This window comes from Nilaparvata lugens, chromosome 1 (genome assembly GCF_014356525.2).
Source record: "Nilaparvata lugens isolate BPH chromosome 1, ASM1435652v1, whole genome shotgun sequence".
Lineage (NCBI taxonomy): Eukaryota > Metazoa > Arthropoda > Insecta > Hemiptera > Delphacidae > Nilaparvata > Nilaparvata lugens.
This window is the reverse complement of record NC_052504.1, coordinates 18,358,091-18,385,469: the sequence shown is the minus strand read 5'-3', so window position 1 is coordinate 18,385,469 and position 27,379 is coordinate 18,358,091. Positions and strand designations below refer to the sequence as shown.

General features: G+C 35.2%; 1 protein-coding gene across 13 annotated transcripts in view; it reads left to right on the top strand.

Moving 5' to 3' along the window:
- Nucleotides 1-27,379, top strand: part of LOC111052229 (disks large 1 tumor suppressor protein) — a 748,988-nt gene that overhangs the window by 397,230 nt on the left and 324,379 nt on the right. For 8 of the 13 annotated variants that reach the window (XM_039432554.1, XM_039432544.1, XM_039432488.1 and 5 more), the window contains one exon: nt 17,426-17,530. The exons of the other annotated variants lie outside the window; for them this stretch is intronic. In XM_039432554.1, coding sequence (XP_039288488.1) covers nt 17,426-17,530 — 105 coding nt within the window. The remainder of the gene's footprint in view (nt 1-17,425; nt 17,531-27,379) is intronic. 13 annotated transcript variants of the gene reach the window in all.

Here is a 27,379-nt window from a genome sequence, read left to right as displayed (position 1 = left end):
TCAATTAATGAACAATAACCGTTTAATTTCCATCGCTTAGTATAATCATCGTCGATCATCGTGACTGGTTGACTGACTTATCTTATCAGCTATCCCACATTATCTTCATTTGGATTAGCCTTCTCTTCATAGTTGGATTTGATCAATTATTTGCTATGATCTTCACCCTGTCTACTTCTCATCTTTGAAATATATGGGAAACGAATTGACAACTGATGGCAAGCATCCACCGTCCAGCAGACTGACGTCTGAACTGTTCAGCAGTCCGACTTCGAAGGCGTTCTCGCACGAGGTACTGCATCACATGTCATCCACACAACTGAATGCGGCAGAGAAAATGCAGGAGGGAGCGTCGCCCACCGGAGTGACGGCCGTGACTCCACAGTGGGACGTCATGCAGCAGGCCGCGCCAACTCAGCCAAGCAGTATATGTGATGGAAATCCGCCTTCTCCCACCGATGCTGATGGAATAGGTGATCATCAATTATTGAATGAATCATCATCTTCACCCGCCATGGCAGATAGTTTTCGGGATTTTCTAAATGAACTACGTGAGAAGCGGAGAGAACATCAGAGCAATCTAGAGGAGAGACTGACAAAAATGTTCAAAGAAGCATATGTGAGCATGGACACAAGATTAGAGAAAATGCAGGAAAGCTTTCAATCACAAGTGATAAGTCTAGTTGAAAATTCACCAACGGAGGTGATGATTGAGGAAAATTCAGAAATATTGGAATCGACACAAGCAACAATACTGTCTGAAGATTTGGAATCGAATGACGATTTTACTGCTTTCACCAACGCTGAAAAGATGAGACTGGATTCTACCACAGCCAATCACAATCTAGTCATTGATTCAACGCTTGAAAAAATGGAGATGCCGCGATCCATCACTGCCAACAAAGTGAAAGAAATTGAAGGAGTTGTTCAATTGGTGAAGAACAGTCAATCTACTGCCACCACCAGTTTGTCTGATCTCACTATTCAACAAGTGGTGATTGTTCTAGCTGATCTACACAGCAAGGATGGTTTGGCTGGTATGAGCAGCAAATTGGAAGACACTGATTCCAGTCAAATTGTAAAATCCAGTCCAAGCTCTGAAAATTCTCATCATGCAGTTCTGCCCCATGCTGTCTCTCAGCACTTGTTGATGGCCTACAACATGTATGATGGAGGATGTACTGTTTGTGAGTTGAACCTGAACCTACTGCAAAGAATACCTTCCAGGTTTTTTCAAAGTTTCGCACTTGAACGGGAGCTGTGGACGAGATTTCATTATGCCTCTGATGCTCTTCAAAAATTGGGTAGAAAGTACTTTCATCTTGGCACGGGACTATACACTGTTCAACAAATCTCAAGCCAGTGTGATTTTTTCAAAGCCCTGCTGTCTGTGAGCGGTTGGACTTGCTTAATGACGTTTTTTCTCCACGAGTGGCTGATAATTCTTGCTTCAGGACTCTCTAACCAAACCATCAACGCTCAAGGATCTGAATCAAAAAGAGAATTAAAAGAAGATGTCACCCTATTTCAAGAGCTTCACATCGTTATGCGCTTTATTAGAGCCTCACTTCACCGGATGACATCAGTGTTGTCGGTGTTCAAGTCTCTTCACTTCATGGATCAACAATCTACGACCCACATGGAGTGCAAGTAATTAAAACTATTCGATTACATTCTAGTTGTAATTCATCACTTTGTCATGTCATAATATGCTTGGATGTTTGATAATCAAATTATTATTTATTACTATTATTATTGTTATATTGTAAGCCTATATTTATGTAAATGTATCCCAAAGGCGAATTTATGTTATATTTCTATGTCACCAACTTGAAAATTGTCAAGTTGTGTTGTGTCTCCTGCTGCCCATTTAATGTATAACACGTTAATTAATTGTGATATATTTTTCATGAACTTGAATATCATAATATTCACTATTCGAGAATATTTTTTTTAATTGAAGCAGAGCCTAATGTACTCTATTCTCGATTTTTATGTTCTTTAAATGTTATGAGATGGTGCAGCAGGACAATGTGATAAATTTTGTGTTAAATGTAAGAATATTATGTCTCTTTATGTGCCAGTGCAGTTATCAGCACCCTAAGTGCACTCCACTGTTAGGAGTAGCCCTTCTGGTCTGCAAGACGAATATCTGAAGCTATATTTCAAATTAAACTATACAGTTTTTTGCATTGGATAACTGCACAAACGTTGAACTAACATGCAATGCACATGGTTGCATGAACGAACAATGATACTCATTGATCTTATATTTATATGAACTGAAAATGTTATCAACACAGACAAAACAAAAACAAAATGAATAAAAAAAAAACATATTGAAGAAAATTACTTAAATGAACAAAAGCATCAAGTAATAAAATGAAATAACAGAACAAAGCAAAAAAAAAATAAATAAATAAAATAAAAATTAACCAAAGAAAAATGTCTGTGATATATCATAAACTAACTCAGTATTATTATTGTTATTAGCATTAAGATTAGTATCATTGTTAAGATTATTATTATATTTGTTTGATGTTATTTAAATGTATATTATTTGTTATTATCAGCATGCCCCACTGTAAGGAAAATGAGGAAGTGAAACGATTGGAAGATACACACAGCCAGTAAACAGAATCAGGTTGAAAGAGTGAATGCACAGCCAGCCAATGAGATAATCAAATTAGAGAGATTAAACATGAGATAGAAATGAAAGAATGAAGCCCCACACAAAATGAACACATCCAAGAGAGAAAAATAATCAATTGAAAAGACAAGGTTGTCCATGGAATGAATAATGAACACAGATATACAATTTGCAAATTTAATTTTAATTGAAATTGGAGAAATCAAAGACAAATTAAGTGAGTCAGAAATGTGACATAATGCTCTAATTGTATTCAGTTTGTAGGAATTGCTATTTGCAAACTTATGTGGCATCACAGATGTTGTCATGTTGGATATATTGGAGTATGGCGGGCCAGCAAACTTAGTATTACATCTTCTTTGGTCCTTCGGGCCAGATTATTATTTGGGATTTTCTTTTTTTTTTAGGTGAGTGGGGCTTGTTGCCCACTTCACTAATTATTGTAATTGCTGTGGAGAGAATTCCACTTGTAAAGTCGAAGGGCTTGGACCCAGGCTTACATTATTTGTACTGATGCTTGATTGTTTCCCATTGGGTACTACCATAATCCTAAAATATAACAGTGAAGTGTTGGAGATGCTTGGCCAGTCTTGCTGCAGTTGACCCGATGTGAGGGCTGAAATGTGCTGTATGGGTGAGAAATTGGCAAGACCTTGAGACTCAACCTCTTGCAAATTTGGGGCTTTTATGTGACATCACATTTCATAAGCGGGCTGGCATAGCTCAAATTGATAGTAGCGAGCAGCAATATCTATAAGATAAGATGCCAACCTGCTATTACTTCGGTTCATACAGCTTTAATTATAATAAAAATTCATTTCAACGCCTTATCATAGCTGTCAATATATGTCAAGTTACATTTTAATAATTATTGTATACTCTCTCCCGGAAGGGTGTTCTTCAAATTATCTCTATCTCCATGTTCATTATCTATTCCTCTTACATTGAGAGTTCTCTCTTTTACAATTGAGGGTGCTTACCCCCACCTCCATAACTTTGGGGAGATATCGGCGTTATCTGCTAGAGTAACGGGACTCTCTCCCGGCAACTGAGAAGGAACTCCGCCTGTGTTTTCGTCACTCTTCTCCTAGACTTCTTGGAACTCGCAATTGTAAAGGTGTGCAAAGAATCAAAGTGATTTAAACGGTTTAGTGAATACGCGTGTGAAAGAAGGCTGGCGGACGGAAGACTACCTAATGCTCTACCGGAGGATTGCTGTCTGGGGACGAATGCTTAAAATAAAACCGGTGAGTCTGTTCCTTATGGAAAACTAGTTAAAAGGGACCCTTAGGTCAATACAAAAGTCTCACAAAATGGCGCCCGAACAGGGACTTTAGGAGGGGGCTCACTGTGAATATATTATCAATGAAAAATAATTTCTAGTTGAAAAAGCCTTCAATATTTTCTTAGTAAATTTTTCATTTAGAAAATTAATATCAGCATATTAATTTATCACGATTCAGTATTAATTTAGATTAATTAAAGATTGAGTTACCTGAGATAGAATTCACCATTCAAAAATTATTGAATCTATTAGAATGATTTATAGAGCACACCTTACCGAGAGAGAAGTTTACGCCTTTGGGATAGATGTATAAGGCTATTTCTGTGATATTCATATTAATTTTAACAATATTTTAAGAAAATTGGGCTATATTATAATATCATTCAGCAGAGCTGTACAAGTAATGAATTATTGAATTATACAAGTCACACCTTAAAAATGCCTGCTATTGTTAATATCGGAAAAATAATTAAAATACCTCATACTAGTCATATTTAGCGTGAATTGAAGTTTTAAGGGAATTATATTCATTATTTCAATTATTGATCGATTAAACAGTCCTATGATGAAACATGAATGATTATCGCATATTTGTCCTGCAAAGGCATGCAACATAATGATAGCTTGATGATGTCAAGGATTTATGAAGGGCATACTAAACTCGACTGCTATAAACCTATTACAAAATAATTATTATAAGCAGACTCTATATGAATTATATAAATTATTATTACAATTTATTATTCATTAGAGAGTTAGTTATATGAATAGTTTCTTAGAGAACTTCATAAATAATATAGTCCATTTCAGTATTATAAATCCGTTATTATATAAATCACCTTCCTAATAAATTATTTCATGTTGAGTAGCCCTATATTAGGTACTTATTGAGTTATTAGTATTCATTGATGCTTTATTGGTATTATTGGCATATAATTATGAATTATATGTTATCGAAATTAATGCTAATATTATTGACACATAATGATAAATCATATATTATCAAAATTAACGATAATAGGCCTATTATCGAATATAATATGATATTATATGGATTGCCTTAAACTACTACATGACTTGTGGTTACACCAACAATTCGAAAATTATTTATCCGATGAACAATATTATTGCAAATCAAGGTAATATTTTTAATGAGGCTAATTATACAAATTAAATACAACAATTTCGGAATCATTTTAATTATCGAATATTGTAAGTTGAGGTGATGTTTCAATTGATGCGTATTATGCAATATTAAATATTATCAAAACTGATTTCAATATCTTATCAGAAGTTCTTTCATTGAATATTATATTATTTTATAAGACATCAATACACCAAGTTTGGAAACATTAGAAACCAAATATTGCGAATCGTGTTAATGTTCTTCAATCTTAGTATTGCTAGTGTATGACGAGGTATCATAATATTATCAGAGTTCTTGATAATATTTTATGGAATGCTTATTTGTTTTATTGTTTTATAAGTAGGGCATATTACTTGCATTCATATGGGATGGAGTTTTGCAATATCTTCTATTCTAACCAAGCTTTCAATTAATGAACAATAACCGTTTAATTTCCATCGCTTAGTATAATCATCGTCGATCATCGTTGACTGGTTGACTGACTTATCTTATCAGCTATCCCACATTATCTTCATTTGGATTAGCCTTCTCTTCATAGTTGGATTTGATCAATTATTTGCTATGATCTTCACCCTGTCTACTTCTCATCTTTGAAATATATGGGAAACGAATTGACAACTGATGGCAAGCATCCACCGTCCAGCAGACTGACGTCTGAACTGTTCAGCAGTCCGACTTCGAAGGCGTTCTCGCACGAGGTACTGCATCACATGTCATCCACACAACTGAATGCGGCAGAGAAAATGCAGGAGGGAGCGTCGCCCACCGGAGTGACGGCCGTGACTCCACAGTGGGACGTCATGCAGCAGGCCGCGCCAACTCAGCCAAGCAGTATATGTGATGGAAATCCGCCTTCTCCCACCGATGCTGATGGAATAGGTGATCATCAATTATTGAATGAATCATCATCTTCACCCGCCATGGCAGATAGTTTTCGGGATTTTCTAAATGAACTACGTGAGAAGCGGAGAGAACATCAGAGCAATCTAGAGGAGAGACTGACAAAATGTTCAAAGAAGCATATGTGAGCATGGACACAAGATTAGAGAAAATGCAGGAAAGCTTTCAATCACAAGTGATAAGTCTAGTTGAAAATTCACCAACGGAGGTGATGATTGAGGAAAATTCAGAAATATTGGAATCGACACAAGCAACAATACTGTCTGAAGATTTGGAATCGAATGACGATTTTACTGCTTTCACCAACGCTGAAAAGATGAGACTGGATTCTACCACAGCCAATCACAATCTAGTCATTGATTCAACGCTTGAAAAAATGGAGATGCCGCGATCCATCACTGCCAACAAAGTGAAAGAAATTGAAGGAGTTGTTCAATTGGTGAAGAACAGTCAATCTACTGCCACCACCAGTTTGTCTGATCTCACTATTCAACAAGTGGTGATTGTTCTAGCTGATCTACACAGCAAGGATGGTTTGGCTGGTATGAGCAGCAAATTGGAAGACACTGATTCCAGTCAAATTGTAAAATCCAGTCCAAGCTCTGAAAATTCTCATCATGCAGTTCTGCCCCATGCTGTCTCTCAGCACTTGTTGATGGCCTACAACATGTATGATGGAGGATGTACTGTTTGTGAGTTGAGCCTGAACCTACTGCAAAGAATACCTTCCAGGTTTTTTCAAAGTTTCGCACTTGAACGGGAGCTGTGGACGAGATTTCATTATGCCTCTGATGCTCTTCAAAAATTGGGTAGAAAGTACTTTCATCTTGGCACGGGACTATACACTGTTCAACAAATCTCAAGCCAGTGTGATTTTTTCAAAGCCCTGCTGTCTGTGAGCGGTTGGACTTGCTTAATGACGTTTTTTCTCCACGAGTGGCTGATAATTCTTGCTTCAGGACTCTCTAACCAAACCATCAACGCTCAAGGATCTGAATCAAAAAGAGAATTAAAAGAAGATGTCACCCTATTTCAAGAGCTTCACATCGTTATGCGCTTTATTAGAGCCTCACTTCACCGGATGACATCAGTGTTGTCGGTGTTCAAGTCTCTTCACTTCATGGATCAACAATCTACGACCCACATGGAGTGCAAGTAATTAAAACTATTCGATTACATTCTAGTTGTAATTCATCACTTTGTCATGTCATAATATGCTTGGATGTTTGATAATCAAAATTATTATTTATTACTATTATTATTGTTATATTGTAAGCCTATATTTATGTAAATGTATCCCAAAGGCGAATTTATGTTATATTTCTATGTCACCAACTTGAAAATTGTCAAGTTGTGTTGTGTCTCCTGCTGCCCATTTAATGTATAACACGTTAATTAATTGTGATATATTTTTCATGAACTTGAATATCATAATATTCACTATTCGAGAATATTTTTTTTAATTGAAGCAGAGCCTAATGTACTCTATTCTCGATTTTTATGTTCTTTAAATGTTATGAGATGGTGCAGCAGGACAATGTGATAAATTTTGTGTTAAATGTAAGAATATTATGTCTCTTTATGTGCCAGTGCAGTTATCAGCACCCTAAGTGCACTCCACTGTTAGGAGTAGCCCTTCTGGTCTGCAAGACGAAATATCTGAAGCTATATTTCAAATTAAACTATACAGTTTTTTGCATTGGATAACTGCACAAACGTTGAACTAACATGCAATGCACATGGTTGCATGAACGAACAATGATACTCATTGATCTTATATTTATATGAACTGAAAATGTTATCAACACAGACAAAACAAAAACAAAATGAATAAAAAAAAACATATTGAAGAAAATTACTTAAATGAACAAAAGCATCAAGTAATAAAATGAAATAACAGAACAAAGCAAAAAAAATAAATAAATAAAATAAAAATTAACCAAAGAAAAATGTCTGTGATATATCGTAAACTAACTCAGTATTATTATTGTTATTAGCATTAAGATTAGTATCATTGTTAAGATTATTATTATATTTGTTTGATGTTATTTAAATGTATATTATTTGTTATTATCAGCATGCCCCACTGTAAGGAAAATGAGGAAGTGAAACGATTGGAAGATACACACAGCCAGTAAACAGAATCAGGTTGAAAGAGTGAATGCACAGCCAGCCAATGAGATAATCAAATTAGAGAGATTAAACATGAGATAGAAATGAAAGAATGAAGCCCCACACAAAATGAACACATCCAAGAGAGAAAAATAATCAATTGAAAAGACAAGGTTGTCCATGGAATGAATAATGAACACAGATATACAATTTGCAAATTTAATTTAATTGAAATTGGAGAAATCAAAGACAAATTAAGTGAGTCAGAAATGTGACATAATGCTCTAATTGTATTCAGTTGTAGGAATTGCTATTTGCAAACTTATGTGGCATCACAGATGTTGTCATGTTGGATATATTGGAGTATGGCGGGCCAGCAAACTTAGTATTACATCTTCTTTGGTCCTTCGGGCCAGATTATTATTTGGGATTTTCTTTTTTTTTTAGGTGAGTGGGGCTTGTTGCCCACTTCACTAATTATTGTAATTGCTGTGGAGAGAATTCCACTTGTAAAGTCGAAGGGCTTGGACCCAGGCTTACATTATTTGTACTGATGCTTGATTGTTTCCCATTGGGTACTACCATAATCCTAAAATATAACAGTGAAGTGTTGGAGATGCTTGGCCAGTCTTGCTGCAGTTGACCCGATGTGAGGGCTGAAATGTGCTGTATGGGTGAGAAATTGGCAAGACCTTGAGACTCAACCTCTTGCAAATTTGGGGCTTTTATGTGACATCACATTTCATAAGCGGGCTGGCATAGCTCAAATTGATAGTAGCGAGCAGCAATATCTATAAGATAAGATGCCAACCTGCTATTACTTCGGTTCATACAGCTTTAATTATAATAAAAATTCATTTCAACGCCTTATCATAGCTGTCAATATATGTCAAGTTACATTTTTAATAATTATTGTATACTCTCTCCCGGAAGGGTGTTCTTCAAATTATCTCTATCTCCATGTTCATTATCTATTCCTCTTACATTGAGAGTTCTCTCTTTTACAATTGAGGGTGCTTACCCCCACCTCCATAACTTTGGGGAGATATCGGCGTTATCTGCTAGAGTAACGGGACTCTCTCCCGGCAACTGAGAAGGAACTCCGCCTGTGTTTTCGTCACTCTTCTCCTAGACTTCTTGGAACTCGCAATTGTAAAGGTGTGCAAAGAATCAAAGTGATTTAAACGGTTTAGTGAATACGCGTGTGAAAGAAGGCTGGCGGACGGAAGACTACCTAATGCTCTACCGGAGGATTGCTGTCTGGGGACGAATGCTTAAAATAAAACCGGTGAGTCTGTTCCTTATGGAAAACTAGTTAAAAGGGACCCTTAGGTCAATACAAAAGTCTCACAAAATGGCGCCCGAACAGGGACTTTAGGAGGGGGCTCACTGTGAATAATATTATCAATGAAAAATAATTTCTAGTTGAAAAAGCCTTCAATATTTTCTTAGTAAATTTTTCATTTAGAAAATTAATATCAGCATATTAATTTATCACGATTCAGTATTAATTTAGATTAATTAAAGATTGAGTTACCTGAGATAGAATTCACCATTCAAAAATTATTGAATCTATTAGAATGATTTATAGAGCACACCTTACCGAGAGAGAAGTTTACGCCTTTGGGATAGATGTATAAGGCTATTTCTGTGATATTCATATTAATTTTAACAATATTTTAAGAAAATTGGGCTATATTATAATATCATTCAGCAGAGCTGTACAAGTAATGAATTATTGAATTATACAAGTCACACCTTAAAAATGCCTGCTATTGTTAATATCGGAAAAATAATTAAAATACCTCATACTAGTCATATTTAGCGTGAATTGAAGTTTTAAGGGAAATATATTCATTATTTCAATTATTGATCGATTAAACAGTCCTATGATGAAACATGAATGATTATCGCATATTTGTCCTGCAAAGGCATGCAACATAATGATAGCTTGATGATGTCAAGGATTTATGAAGGGCATACTAAACTCGACTACTATAAACCTATTACAAAATAATTATTATAAGCAGACTCTATATGAATTATATAAATTATTATTACAATTTATTATTCATTAGAGAGTTAGTTATATGAATAGTTTCTTAGAGAACTTCATAAATAATATAGTCCATTTCAGTATTATAAATCCGTTATTATATAAATCACCTTCCTAATAAATTAGGAATCTTGAATCAACTACGAATAAACTACGAATCTTGAGTCAATTAGTATGCATAGATTACTTCTGTGTCGAAACGTTTCAAATTTCGGATGAAGAAACTAGGAATGGGTTGATAGTGTAACATGATAGCTGTGATTAATACAATATCGATGGAGCTGTTAGCATTATCAATTTCAAATCGCTTCAAAACACTTAAAACCAATAATAGTCATAAACAATAATTCTACTAGTATCAACTATGAATCATGAAGCTTGAACCCTACTTGTCTTCCATTTTTGAGAATTCAATGTGTTATTGAAAGATACTATGATAATCATTGCAGTCATGCGATTAATGAGATAAAGAGTGGTTTGAATTGTGCTTCCAGCACAATCCTATTTTGTGCTGGAAGTGTTACTTTTTGTTTCGAGCGGCAAAGTACGAATCAGCGTGAGTGGAAAGTGAATACTTAGCCCAAATGTAACTCACTTAAATCCACTGCTAACTTTTTGCTCTATTAACGAAAACGCAACAACTTGTGTGAATCTATCTCTGATTCACGAAACAGATGCTTTTAGCGTGTTTTGAGCAAATCTCTATCAAGTGTGAAATACCCAAGGATTTTTTAGATGTGTATATTTTTTTCAATTTCAATTTATTAGAAACACACAAAACAAAATAACAAAAATTACAAAACAAAATCAGAGAATGATTGATAATTCATGCTAACTATGCTAATTCATGCTATCTAAAGCTGTGTCCACACTGAAAAAATAAAAATGTTCGACATACATGTTCGGCAAACATGTTTGTTGAGGAGCTCAGGGACAAACATTTTAAAAAGCTTGAACAATCATTGTTTGTCAAACAAAAAATTACTGTTTTTCCAAATATTTTCAGTGTTTACAGCTGTAAAACATGAAACCTGTTCTTCCCACTTACAAATATTTTGTTTGGTGACGCGTCAACACTCTCTGGCCACTCTCTGGTCGGGCAAACATTGTTTGTTAATCAAAATAAAATTTGCCCAAACTTTTTCAACAGACATGTTTGTAGAACATTTGTTCAGTGTGGACACGGCTTAATATATTAAATATACCCTTGAAGTGGAGTCACAATCTGTGTGTATCATTTTGAAATGTTCACTTTAGTTATTATAAAATAATTTGTTCTTTGCTTATTCCGCTACGATTCCGCTTCTTTGCAAACGTTTTTCTGGCCTTCCATTCATAACCTGATCGATAACTCTATTTCAAGGATCTAGCATTCCAAAGGTACAGGTTGTAAAAGCTTGGTTCACACTCCTCGTTAAAAATGCAAGCAGAAACTCGTATGTTGAACTGTATTATCTAACCAATGAATCTGTCAGTATAAGTTAAAATATATTGTTTTCCCAAACTTTGATTAGAAAACGAGTAATTCATAGTTAGTAAATTGACATTCATTTTTGTGATGAGGATAATTTTTTGAGATAGAAGTTAATCTAGTAGTTGATAACTCTTTCACGCAATTTCACTAGACTCAAAATTGTTTACTAGCTATCTCTCCTGTCATCTGATCAACTTCGTCGATTCTCAAGCGCGAGCTAGACTATTCACGAACAAGCGATGCATATTGAAGCCGATATTTATTGATTAATGACTTTCTGAATAATGTTGAACACTCTCGAACACTATACTCTGGAAAAAATTGGAAATTGAATTTTTAATTGAAGTTTTCATCTATCGGAAAACGCCCCGGAGGTTCGCTGGTTTCCACACTAGATAGCGTGTTGAGGATGAGAGTAATAATAATTTGCTTTTTGCCGGTCTTCCTTTCTAATGAGAATTTCACACTCTCCGTCGCCGTTTTGAGTTATCACCACCGTGCGGGCTTTTTTCTTGTAGGGGAATTACCCATTAGGACGCAGTCATAAACCACTCCCCCAAATTATACCCAACAACTATCCTTCGCGTTCTGGGAGTTTTAGGGAATAGCCACGGTTGACTTGCATAGGATCCATTAATTGTTCAATGGTGCTTATTCGCACGATATCATGATATAGCAGTTTGTTTAGGCATCATAAAAATTCAGGTGGATATTGACATGAATCTCTATCAGTTTGGCGATAAAATGGGAAATTTTAAATTAATATTTCAATATTTCCATGAAGATCATAAATAATCTCTATTATTCTCACACTCGCCAATGTTATGAAAGAGGAGCTATCTGTTATGATAACGTAGGGTAAATCTCACTTCTACACATTTCTCCATTGTGGAAAAATGTTATAGACCGTAGAATAAAAAGCCCGTATTCATGAATGATAAGATCATGAATAAGTTTAGCAAGACTTCGTTGCACGGCTAGAAAATCTAATTTTGAAATATTTATAAGTTGAAGTTACTAACTATTCATTAACTTTGACACTCTCTTCAAGAGGGTCTTCAATTCCACTATTTGGTTACTAGGCAGCAAAATCGTGCCAAACTGAACATGAACTTCAAGTTCAATTTCAACTGTCTGGTGAGAACTCGATATTTTTGTCGATCATACGTCTCCTATTTTGCTCTGTTATAAATTTGGAATATACGGTGGACTAGCCTAATATTGAAAGATTTTATGTAAAAATATTGAAAGATTGATATTAACGGGAAAAATGAAAACAAAACTAGAATAATTATTGAACAGCATGAATACAAAAAAAAATGTTAACGATATGAAAGATTGTAACTTGTGAGGGAACTGAAAAACTGTCACTCGTATTTCTAAATGCTATTGGAAACAACAGAAGCTAGATTGTAATGCACATAATGTACTGTGATGAACATAATCCATGTCCAAGTGATGAACATATCCATAATCTATGATAGTGAACAGGACTACTCATTTATTAGATTACTGGAAAAGTACAGCTGAAATCTTGCAGAGTGAATACACAGGTGACAGGTAGACATTTTATGAGTGCCGTCAGCTAGAAACGTGACATAATCTGTTTTATTGTCGCCTGGAACTGGAATTGGGAAACATGCGTCTGACCCTTGTCGCAGATTAACGGCGTCAACAATAAAATAGGAAGTGAAACTCTGTGATAATCCTGTAACTGTAGCAATGTTTCACAGTGTGCGATGATGTCACAGCGAATGAACTACCCTTGTTTTAATCCCACTGAACAATATTCACGGCATTCATTTGCAATGAGGATGAACCACACTTCTGTTTCTCGTTTTTAAAACATTCATTACGTCCGGAAGATTGACGTTCAGCCACGGGTGGGATGAGTTGTTGGTAACTGTTTATTAAAATAATATTTTGATGAGCCGGCCACCAGTAGCTCAGTTCCGTTATAGGGCTGTAGTCGAATGCATTACGTTGATTGAATTGGTGGCATTTTTTCAAACCTCCATGTCCTCATATATTTTTTTCAACTTCGAGTGCCTGCGTTTAAGTGGACCATGAATTGAAAAAATATATTAATTATTGAAAAATACTGCATTTTCGAGGAATTCTCTTTTTCTAACAATCAGCTCCCTAATAAATGATCATGATTATAACTCCATTATTGTCAGCTTGGTTGAGAAGTCAATGTGAACTATTTTACGTTCACCATTTCTCGTGTTTACCATCTATTGTGTTCTTACCCAAAACTTGTTGAAAATTCACAATTCATCATTCGTGTTACCACAGGGAGTTCCATTACAATAATTCATCAGTTGTTGTTCCATAAGTCCAGTTATTTATCGCTGGAACTGCTTTTTTAAGAGAAGAACTTTGTCCCACACCAGTCATGACTCGCCATATTTCTTTTTGAAGTGGTGATTCAAAATTCTCAATCAATGATACTGTACATAACTTGAATTCTATATGGGGATCTAACTATATCTTTATTAACAAATAATAGGTATATTACAGGAATTAGAAGCATAGAAAACACCATTTCAAATGTAATATCAGTTAAGATGATGTCATCTTTATTTTTGACTTCAAATATTAACGGACATTTTGATGACCTGACAAATTGTATGATTTTTTATTGAAACAAATTATGACAAATGCGAAACATTGAATGTAAAATGTACATGCATGAATACATATTATTATATTATCAATAAATGTGAGGTACAATTAATATCTTGTTCCTTGGCACATCATGCAAAGTGATGTATATAATATATGTTTATATGTATTCTTTTTTTTTGACAAATAGTCCTTTACGATTTCCTATACTCTTCAAAGAGTCTCCAGGAAGAAAATTTAATCATAATCATAACATGAATTATTTCGGTAATCGATTCATGGAAATCTATCACTTAATTCCATATTCGATGACCAAGCTGACTGAACTCATTGTGACCCATTAAATAAAATAATGAATCACACATGAAATGGCCACCGCTAATCACTTGCAGTTTTATCGATTGGATGACGTTGATTGATGTCGAGAATCATTTGTAATCTAGAGGATATCAGTTATCGGTGGTTGGATGTGGTGGGATGGGATGGGTATGACCAACTTCCGCGTTTTGTTCTTGCCTACATTTCATGTTTTCCATGCTCTGTTTCCGGTGACCGGGATTTAATCGGAAGAGATGAACAATTTATTGCTGCACGTTTAACCTCCCGCCAAAACCTCTTTGGCTGAGCACATTGGTTGCCGCGCATTTTCGCTCATAAATCTGCTCAAATCTCAAAGCCAAGCGCCCGCTCACTTCTTTCTGCATTTCCAGGCTCCTTCTCCTACTCGTTCTCTCTTTCTTGCAACCTATTACTCCAATGTCGTTTGTGATTTATTCGCTCGTATGTAGACTGTACTTTGTACTTTTTATCGTCACGCAATAAAAGCTATCAATAACTCGTGTATTACGAGATTATAATAGTCTTCAGCTGGTATCAACACTTTGAATATAAATGCGTGCTTGACTTTTTCATGGTATATTCAACAGCTTAATCCTATTTCCGCTCGAAAAAAGAGGTTCCAAGTATAGATGGAAGTAAAGATCGTTCTCTCAAACAATAGAGAGGACTTACTGTATGTCCCTATTCATAAAACTAACACGTGAATCATTATTATATGAGTGGATTTTCATAGTTTATCAATCACAAACTGAATGCTATTTATTGCTATCCAGTCTTTCTCTACAAAGGGTTTACATTTTGGCAAGTGATTGATTGGATGATGAAATGTAATATACACAAGTTGATTTTAATTATTGCTTGAGGAAATTGAGGCTCATCTAGAACCTATTGAAATGATCAATTACTTTCTTCCTCTTCTTGCAGTTCTTTAATTGGGAGGAGATATTTCCATTGCCTCTATTGTCAACTATGCTCAAGTTAGACTTTATACTTTTTACTGCATATGTAATTGCCATAATCAAAAATATCATGATACTATTATTTTCACTACAGATGTCGAGTTTCTATTACTTTTGAAGCTACATATGGAATAAAGCCGCTTCTATAACTTACAAAAAAATATGTACTATCTTCTTAATAGTTTAGTCAACAAGCCGGTATTGGAATACCATGCTGTATTCTGAAATATGCGGCTAATTTATTAGAGCATTTTTCTAGAATTGAAAGAGTTATAGTCATGGTGAAATAACTATTTAATCTGAAACCAAGGAATTGAAAAAAGCTATCAATAATTCATAGTGAACTGAAACCAAGATTTAAGGTTTATCGGAAACTGTAACAAACATTTTTGTCGAAAATGAGTTTTTCCAGATGCGTTTTTTCAAGTCTTCGATAATCCGGTCGAATAACCCAGCAGACAACAACCAACAAAATTCATAAGAGGGATTTGGCTGGAACAGAAGCCAAGACTGAGCGCGCTAAAACTTTTATCCGGCGATGATATTAAAAAGTAAGAGAATTCTCTCTCCGAACTTCTATTGCCATCATCTTTCATTTCTTAACCGTCTTGGATTTCACTTGGAACACGAAAATAGGGTGGAATCATATTAAGAGCGATTCAACAGCTTCCTCATAGTTGGTATCGTCTTCTCAGAATGAAAAAGATTGAGAATCATCCTCATCGGAGTCCTGAACTCGTGTCTCCAATGATACGATTTCTTTAATCGAAAAAAATCCTGAATCTCTACAGGAGGTTGAGAGTATCAAGATTCTTCTGACTATCAAGATCCAATTTCCATCATGAAATAATATTAACCCATTTTATTTCACCTTGAGCTATACGACTTTACTTTTAGTTTGAAATATGTTTCTCATTAAAAATGTTTACATAGTATTGAAGCTTATAATATCTCATCTCATTCTACCTTGAGCATGACATGATTCCATGTTTTGAATGAATTTTCTTAATTTATTGAAGCTGTGTTGAATCATCTAATTTCTACATTCCCGTGTTTCCAGGATTTTTAAAATCTCTTTTCAACAGAAATACATTCAAATAGAGCCATTTAAATTCATTTAAACAGGCCACTCCCGCGCCGACTGCCTAAAAAACAGTCGTCAGGTCATGTCAGAGGCCCTGAAATTGATCAGTTACTACCTGAAAACTCTGACACCAGACCTGAGCCAGCCAGGTCACTCGATATTATAAATAGAGCTGATAATCATTATTGATCACTTGATATTGCGAGATTGTTTGAAAATATATTTCTACGAATTCATTAATTTAAGTGCTCTTTTTAAAACAAATAATTCCCAATACAGGCACAAGTTGTCCGACGGATTAAAGACTCATTTCTCAAATATCCTGGAATTCGCTGTTTGTGAGAATCATTTTGTGTCAAGAGATAGAAAAGTATTGTGGTCTAACAATCTCATCTAAGGATTCCCGTTCACAAATCTCATTACCATGCAAACTAAAGATTAGTAAATCATCGAATCACTAACACGGCGGTTTGACATTTTGTATCAAGTGATTGAAAGTATTCTTATCTAACAATCTCATCCGAGGATTCCCGTTCACAAATCTCATTACCATGCAAACTGAAGATTGACAAATCATCTCATATGAGAAAGATTATCCAATCAGTTTTAATCATTCTATACCATGTCAACCAGATAAATACATGTACATTCAGATTGATTATCAATATTCAGCTCAAATTCACACTTACATCCACGTATCTTTCAATTAGTCCATTCATTTGGCTAATTCAGTATGATCTATGAAGTGGAAAAGTTTTGGGAGAAATAGCTGACAAGTTGTTTGGTCATAGGTTTGCCCTGAGTCGCTGCTGCCGCTGACGCAGGCCCTCCTCACCCTGCAGGAGCAGCGAACCATCACAAATGATCATCTAGACCTCGACCTGGTCTACCCTGAGGTGAGGTCCAAAGCAAAGCAAAGCCATACTCCTTGTCCTTCATCTTCTTCTATAATCATCTTGCCTTTATCGATACCTTGTTCTGAAATTACAGTATCTTGCCTTTATCAAATCCTTGTTTTACAATCATCTTGTCTCTATCGATACCTTGCTCTGCTATAATCATCTTGCCTCTATCGATACCTTGCTCTGCTATAATCATCTTGTCTCTATCGATACCTTGCTCTGCTATAATCATCTTGCCTCTATCGATACCTTGTTCTATAATCATCTTGCCTTCTATCGATAACTCGTTCTATAATCGACTAACCTTTACAATAACTAGATCTATAATCATCTTGCCTCTTTCGATGCCTTATTCTGTAATCATGTATCTTTATCGATACCTTGTTCTGAAATTACAGTATCTTACCTTTATCAAAACCTTGTTCTACAATCATGTTGACTCTATCAATACCTTGTTCTGCTATTATCATCTTGCCTCTATCGATACCTTGTTCTGTTATTCTGTTATTATCATCTTGCCTCAATCGATACCTTGTTCTATAATCATCTTGCCTTCTATCGATAACTCGTTCTATAATCGACTAACCTTTATAATAACTTGATCTATAATCATCTTGCCTCTTTCGATGCCTTATTCTGTAACCATGTATCTTTATTGATACCTTGTTCTGAAATTACAGTATCATACCTTTATCGAAACCTTGTTTTACAATCATCTTGTCTCTATCGATACCTTGTTCAGCTATAATCATCTTGCCTCTATCGATACCTTGTTCTGCTATTATCATCTTGCCTCTATCAATACCTTGCTCTATAATCGTCTTTCCTTCTATCGATAACTCGTTCTATAATCGACTAACCTTTATAATAACTTGATCTATAATCATCTTGCCTCTTTCGATGCCTTATTCTGTAATCATGTATCTTTATCGATATCTTGTTCTCTCATCATCTTGCTTCCATTGAAACATTGTTCTATAATAATATTGTCTTTATTGTTACCTTATTCTGTTATCATCTCGCATTTATCGATACCTTGCTCTCTAATCATCTTACCTTCATCTATACCTTGTTATGTAATAATTTCACCTTCAATCTTGTTCTTTAATCATGATATTGTCTTCATCGAAATCTTCCTTTCATCATCATCACATTCTTCTTACCTTTAACAATAACTTGCTCTGTAATCATATTTTCTTCATTGATATCTTCTATTTTTGCTGCCTGCTATCATAGTCTTTTTTCTAATCTTCTCAAGCACTAATCCTCGAATCTTTCCTCATCTAACCGATTGCAATCAATTCATTTATGATCTTTGTCCGTTCTTTCATTGTGATTCTGGAAGCTTACTTACTTACTCTTACTGACTCCCAAGGCCTTCTATACTAGGCAGCACTTTTATAATTCTTTCAATTTTATATATTATGAAAGTCAAACCATTCCTAATCATAATGCTTAAATTATTTGCGCCTACTAACTTGATCGACAAACAGACATTATATAAAGCATTCTCTTTCTTTTACTGACTATTATCGCCTTCTATACTAAGCCGTACTTTTATAATCCTTTCAATTTTGTAATATTCTGAAAGCTAACTCTGCCCTTATCACTGAATGTTTTGTGCCAATCAGATATTATACAAATATCAACATACTCTGTGATTTTCTGAATTTTCAAGAGATCTTGGTTCTTGATATTTTGTGTGATTAACCAACTAATTTGAAAAAAATTATGGGGAAAAGAAAAAACAGGCTGCCCAAAACTTCTTCAATTTCCTAACTTAGTTCAAAATTGATCAAATATTATGCTTTTGATGCTTTTAGTAATGAACAAATAGTCAACTGTAAGTTATTTTTTGCTCTTATATAATTATTTCATGTGTTTACTGTATATATAACTCACGTTTTTCTTTGAAAGTTATTCTCATTATTATTCAAGTTCATGTTATTTGTGTTTTACTTCTTATTGGTTCAAATAAAGTTCACCAAAGCTTAGTTGTGTGACGATGATCATACACAACTATTATAATACTAAAAACTAAAATGATAGCACAACTTTAAAATGATAGGAGATTTTTTAGAGAGTTGAATTCATTTGTGAATATTGTGATACTGATTGTAATGAATGACTTTTACATTTAACATTTCTAAATTCAACTTTCATAGCTGAAATCCATAGCCGACAAAACTTCAAATGCTTTCAAGATAAATAAAGAGATTAACTCTCCATGATTAGGGATGCTTCTCTTTATCATATATAGCAGTCTTGTTCCATCCTGAAAGTTCACAATATTTATTCTTTTTTCATTCACTTTATCACGAGTATCTTCTAAAAGAAGTCACTTTCATTGGGTGAGTCGATCAGAAGTGAGTGAGCACTGAACAGGCTCGAATGCAGGAGCAGAGTACATTGGACTAGGTCTACCTACTGGACGTGACATTTGTTTAGCATTTGGTCCGGTGCAGCTTGTTTGTTGTTGAGACCACCCCCTTCCCCACTCAACACTCACCCATTCATGATTGCAGGGGTCCACTTGATTCAGCAAACATGCTCCCAAATGTTCCTGTTTCCAAATGAATGGACCTGGCATATATGCTTTTCGACTTGTATCAAGAGAGAAATTCCCTTTCAACTGGGAACTTTGAACCATAATTCATTAATTTGCTTGCTCGTTCGATCAATAAATGTGTTTAAACATGTGAACCAACTACTTTCAACTGTAACTCTGGTTTGAAGTACAGTTGATGGAGTTTCATGTGTAGCTCGTTTTCACTACGGCCCGACAATAAATCAATTATCACCTGTCAATGAAAGCTTATCCGTTGATTTTGTCTATTAAATATGAATCGAGCGTTGATGAGTAATTAGTAGGCTGCTACTAAGCCTATTAAATGATCCAGTGCTCTGCACAGAAAATATATACAGCATATCTCCTATAATTCAATAGGAGTCACTCACTCATTTGCTCTACAACCAAGAAGCAAAGCCTAGGAATAATAAATTATTTCAAGAATAAGAGCCATTACTTTTTCAAATTATTATGCTATCATACAGAGATGATGATTCTTCTAACAATTTTTTTCTGAAAAACAATATGAAGACGTAATGGATGACTTGAATATCAAGGATTCTACAAGGTTCAAATTTTTTATCAAGTCAAACTAAATCATGTAATTCTAGAGTTCGAATCCTTTCTTGCCCCAGTTAAACTCTATCAGCATTTGGACCATAGTCTCGGAAACAATCATGGTTTGTGATTTATTTATATATTTTTTGATATCAAGATAACTTTTTGGGGCTGAATCCACCCTCAGCTCCTCAATCTTAGAAAGACATCTCGAAAATGTGCCATTCTCGTGTATGTTGGATTCACTATTGTAGGAGAGAATGATGACATCATCTCAGTCCGCTCTTGTCGAACATTATTTATTCAGGATTCGATTCAGAAATCTTGTTTGAAATTCATAGATTCGTGCAAGCTCTCGTGTTTGGCATTTGTCAGCGTTCATCCCGACTTGTTTTACACAGAGAGAACTGTTCGCTGAGGAAAGCGTCTTTTTGACGCTGGAATATATGCCAGGCATGGCAAGCCTCACTCATAAACCCTCACGCTTTGTTATCATACGATATTCTGCGCAACATGAGAATCTAGCAGCAGCAGCCACATGTTATTTGGACAGTTATTTTGGCACACTTCCATTCTTTGCTCGTCGTCCGTGATCTAGTCGCAATAAACCACTCGTCGTCTGCTCTGCTCTGCTCTGCATTACACGTTTCTCCTTCCTTTTCAAAAACAACTCAACAGTCTAGTACAACCTTGAATACAACTGTTTCATGGGTAGTTCATAATATCATATTATTATTAGATGATGGTTCTTGAGTTGAGATCAAAAGATAAACAAACAACTTTATTATCATGTGTTTTTGTCAATAATGAATAAACTAGTAGTTCTTTGAACAGTAGACCTCACGCTCAGTGAGTTACATTGACCTATTTTTATGTTTTCTGAAAAATTAATAAATAATTTATCAATTAAAAATTGTAAAGCATCGAATTTGGGTAGATAAAAATCCCTAACCGAAATAGTAATAGGTCTGAAAATAAAGTAACTGGCTAATATCGCCAAATAGATAATAACTAAGATTAGATAGCATCAGCTTGTTCTGGCTAAACGGTACAAAAACCTAAAAAGGATTTGAAGGAATTTGTTGCTAATAAATATATTATTATATAAAATATTTTGAAGATTGAGGTTAGGTATATGTATTCAGGGATCGGTGACCTAGAGATTGATCAAATCGAGCAACGTAGAATCTGACCAAAACCCCTTGGCAGAGCTCTATTGCAATCAAACAGTATGCAATGTGAAAAAACACATGATCACGTGGCTAATTATTAGGTAGCATGAAATAAATATTAGTGTATAGAATATTAGCTAGCATGTAGAGAGCATAACCAAAAAACCAAATAAAAATAATTAAGTGTATTCAGGAAATAGGAGGTACCAGGCGCATGAATACCGAATAAAATTTGCATGCACCAATAGCAAAACGGCAGTTAATAGGCGGCAACTGTAGGCCAATTCAAAAATATTTCTATATATTTATAAAATGTACTGGATTTGTGTTAAAACATTGTATAGTCTATGTTATCGATATGGCTCGAAGGCAAAGAAATTATTAAACGCACAACCTGAGTAATAATTTGATATTTTTTGTACGATCTATTTGAACCTAAATGGCGGAGGACTAAGATATTCAAATTTTATGTTAATTTGAAAGTCGGAAATAAGATTTGTAAAATTGAGAAAGGAGAACCAGCACTCGCCAGCAAAATGCCACCATGAGAGGACCCCAAATATTTTAGAGCGTAGTACCTTGCTAATAAATTTGTAAAAGTTAAAGTTAAATCAAATTATTAAATTCTTAAAAGACTTCGTGATGCTATTGTAAAGCAGAAGTCATTTTCATTTCAAATAAATTTATAACCCCTTGGAAGAGACGATTCCGGCTACCATATTCCAGGACCACATGGAGTTGGATCGACATCGGCGGCTTACAAGAAGATTTTCGACACGTGAGTGATAAATATTGAATTAGTGATGGGCGCCCTAGTGCTTCGAATCTATCTAATAATCAAAGCTAGCTCGCCGAAAGGGTTTTTATTATAATTAATAGGAGAAATACTTGCGCAAGTAAAATTAGTATTAAAGGTATTTTATTGAAGAAAAAATATAGATCAATACATTCAGAAAATTCCATTTGGATCAAAGAAGTATAAAATCTAGGCTATTAAAACAAATGCATATGATATTTAATTTTTGCAATATAATTTGCGATAGTTTGTTATAGCTCTAATTCACTAGATGAATGGCTCTACCTATTCCGTCAGGTGCCGAATCTTGCACCCTGAGATAAAATATATATTCGATACAAAGAAATCTACTAAGTACTAGAGATTTTAATATATATATATATATATTTGGATTATTAGTGGCTAATTTATCAAGTTGATCTTAAAGAACCTATTTTTTAATTGAATTGTCCAAGTCAACAAGTATTAACAAGAGCATATCGCAGCTACATGCCAAAGGATGCATATGAATTTTAAGATAAAGGCACATGGTAATGATTCGTGCCATAAATCTAGAATATAAAGTTTAGCCTGTGATATTTTACTGATTTCAATTATTGTTCTATTTTTATATTATATTTTTTATCGCTCTTTATATATTTTTGCCTCGATCTATTTTTTGCATTATGTTTAATATATGTATCAAAATGTTTATGGTGTGCAATTTATTTTTATTCCTCAACACTATAGTATAAGTATCATATTTATATATATATTTATTTTTATTGAATTACAAGAGTTATAGGAGAAGCCCATACCTAGGCCTAGAAAGATTTTTATGAGACTGAATCCTATTAAAAAACCACGACCTAATATATGATTATATCAATATCTCATGCTTTACCGACTGATGCCAAGCAGGAGGCTAATCGTTATTTAAATATAAAGAATAACGTCAGAGAACATGCGCCCAACGTGGGGCTGATGATGAGAGCCAAGCTCTTGAATAATTATTTGAAATTAAGTCAATAACCATATTGAAAATTATAGATAACTTATACGAGTATTGAGGAAAACAGGCGAAGTAAAATTTGTATTACTTTTGGGGAATCAATAGCTTTAAATAAAGAGAAATTATATGTTTTAAAGAAAATTTTATATTATTAGTACTGTAAAAAATATATGTTTATAGAGAGAGATTATATTTTATAAGCCTAAACTGCTATTACTTTCTAGTCAAGAAATATTATGTGTTTAAGCCGGTTGGAAAATAAGTCACAGTCTGTAAACTAGCCAAGAATTAAAACAAAACATTGGGGGCGCTAGAGCATTATAAAAAACTTAAGTATAAATACCTGTCTATGAGTATCCAAACACTTTGCACATCACTGTTTCACTGTAAGTCCCGGTTTGTGTCTCTTTTTTAAGCATTTTCGCTTATCATTTTATCACTTTTTTAATTAGCATTTATCATATTTGACACAATGAATCACACTCCCGCAAACTCTGAAGTTTCATATATGTACGGCGGTTGCACAGATCCCACTTTGTCGACTCCAAGCACATCAAACCCCACCATGGTAGATGCCAATACGCCACGAGAAAGGGAACCAGGAAGTGTCGGGTCTTCGATCCACAAGGTCTGCAACCTCTATCATCCACTCGAATCGACGCCGCTGACACACCATTAAATCAACGGATAGCAGAGATCAACTTTGAAGGGGGCGAGGAGCAGCCTGCAGAACCCGCATCGCCAGAGGCCGAGTCACACCTGGGCAAACAAAGTATATTTTCAGTCACAGAGTTAGATCCGTTTCAAAAGGTAATAATGGAACAAACTAGCAGTATGTTCAATATTATGTTACAAAACACAATGGATAATATGATGCAGGAGATTAAAAAAGAGAATGCTGCAATAAAAGAGGCAAATAAAGAAACAGTGGAACAGGGCATGAAAGAAACAGCAGGCGCTATAAAATCAGTAGAACGACGGTTGGATAAGATTGAGACTAAAGTAGAGAATCATAGGGAAGAACTGAAAGCAATGATAACTCTACAGAAAGAAAGTCAGGATAAAGTTACGGCAGGATTATCGGAAAGGTTGGATACGGTTACCTGTGAACTCAACGAAAGGATAGATAACCTAACCACACAAATCACTACACCCATTCAGGATATAACCAATAACATTAAGGCCGATTGCCATCAAGAAATCCACAAACAAATTACCGTTGCCAATCAAAATTTAACAACTACAGTTGACAAAAATATTAACAGTATTAAAGAAACACAAAATAAACAGATTAATATGTCCACAAAAATGAACCAACTGCAAGGTAGCATCAATCAAAATACAGAACCTGTAAAGCTTTAAACGGAACTCTACTAATTCAAAAATCCACTCTGACTCAATTAAATCAAGAAATAAACGCTAATAAAATTACACATAATAGTCAATGGCAGATGACACAGGAAAAAATAACAGCATTAGAAAATCATATTCAACAACGACCTCAAGGGATTCAAACAGACAACCTCAACGCACATAGTATATTACAAGGACTGGGCAAATTTGATAATACTGATCGCCATTTGCAACCTCAACCATTCATTGATCAGATAAAATTAGTACAAACTCTTGCACCTACCTCTTGGAGCATGTGGCGTCTTCGTTTGACTAGTTTATTGATTGGCGAACCCCTGATGTTCTTTCGGAGTAGAGCCCATGAATTTACATCATTGGATGAGTTTGTAGCTGTCTTCCTGGAACAGTATTGGAGCAGAAGTAAACAGTTGGACGTGCTAGCGGACATTATATCATGCGATTTCAACCCTAACTTAGACGGTGCATGTACCACTTTCGTCACTGCCCTACAGTTTAAAAATTCTCAATTGAGCGAGCCCATTAATGAATCGGCATTAGCAAGTATTATTTTAAAGAAGCTACCGTATCAAGTTAGAATGGCACTCGCCACACAACCCATTACTGATTGCAAACAGCTGATAAATCATTTATATGGCATACAGTCTGTGATGGCAATATCAAACCACCGTTCAGACCAGAGATACGCACAAAATCAACATAACTCAAAATTTAATCAGTATAACAGCCAAAATTATGAACCGGTATCATATGATCGCTACCGATCTGCCCCTCAATTTGAACGCCGCTATGAGCACAGGCAAAATGGTAACTGGAATAATGAAAAATTTCAAAATCGCACAACCAACCACTATGCCCAGCAGAGCAACCGTAGGAATCACTATGATGGCCGTGATCGATTAAACTCAAATAATAATCACACTCAGAACAATTACAACAGAAATTATAAACCGCCACCTCAACAAGTAAGCACAAATTATACATTAGCACATGCAATAGGATTGAATCAACAAAAAACCCAGAACCCAGCACCCAACGACCCGCCACCAGATATACAGAAAACTACAGCTAATAAACCATGACTATATGATACCCCCGATACAGCAAGCACAAGCTCAAATGAAACAAACCAAGAAAAGCAGGATATTTCAACGTCATACACCACATTCAGAAATGATTTACCGGAGACTTTGTTAGAAGAAACGGAAAAGGAAAGCAGGCTACCGGATATCCAAATGCAAGCATATATCGATATCGAAATATATGGAATGAAGGTTCAAGCATTAGTAGATAGTGGTTCACAATGTAGCCTCATACAAACAGACATATTTCAACGTCTGAAAGAAAAAACAAAATTAGCTACTCTACCGTTAACCAACGTATATGTATCAGGTATCAGTCCAGGACGGCGAATACATATAACTACTCAATGCTTACTGGAAATAAATCTTCAACAACAACGATTCGCATATACATTTCTTGTATTACCTGTTTCCGGTCCGCACATAATAATAGGTACAGATTTTCTACAACACTTCCAGGCCTGTTTAAATTTCCAAACCTCGAAATTTCATGCATTTACCGAAACCGAAGCATACGAAGTTATAGTACCCCTTGATCTGAAGAAACGCACTGAAGGAATTGCTGAGGTACATTTCGCTCACTACATGGAAGGCGTGCCGAGGGAGTGGGGTATCCACGGAATGGAAAATGCTATGGAGTGTATGGAGGTATTAAGCCTAACAACTAAGGACCGAGCACCGTCAAGAGCCGATTCTAGTACCGAAGAATTGTTAGAGATACTGATAAACAGAATCCATCAACGTACCGATTGGCACCCTGACACTAGACAGGAAATAATTCAAGTATTCCGTAAAAATGCAGACGTTTTTTCCGAACAACCTGGCCTAGCTACTCACTTCGAATGTTCACTCAATGTTAAGCCACACGACACGTATTACCGCAAATCATACCCCATACCTTTCACCTATCGATCCGCCGCCATAGCAGAAATATCTCGCATGGAACAACTAGGAATTATAGAAGAATCCACAGCACCCTATAGTTTGCCGATTGTGTGTGTAGCAAAAAAGGATGGAACAGTAAGACTATGTCTGGATGCTCGCGCCTTGAACCGCATATTGGATGATGACCGAGAAGGACCAGACCAAATTGAACAAGTTATGCAAACTTTCCATGGCAAGACCATATATTCAACGGTAGATTTGAGCGCAGGATATTGGCAAGTCCAAGTAGCACCGGAATCGCGCGATTATTTATCCTTCCTGTTTAATGGACGCAATTATAGGTTCACTCGTTTAGCGTTTGGATTAAGAAATGCTATGGCTATATTCATACGATGTTTGAGACAGGCGCTAGGAGACGA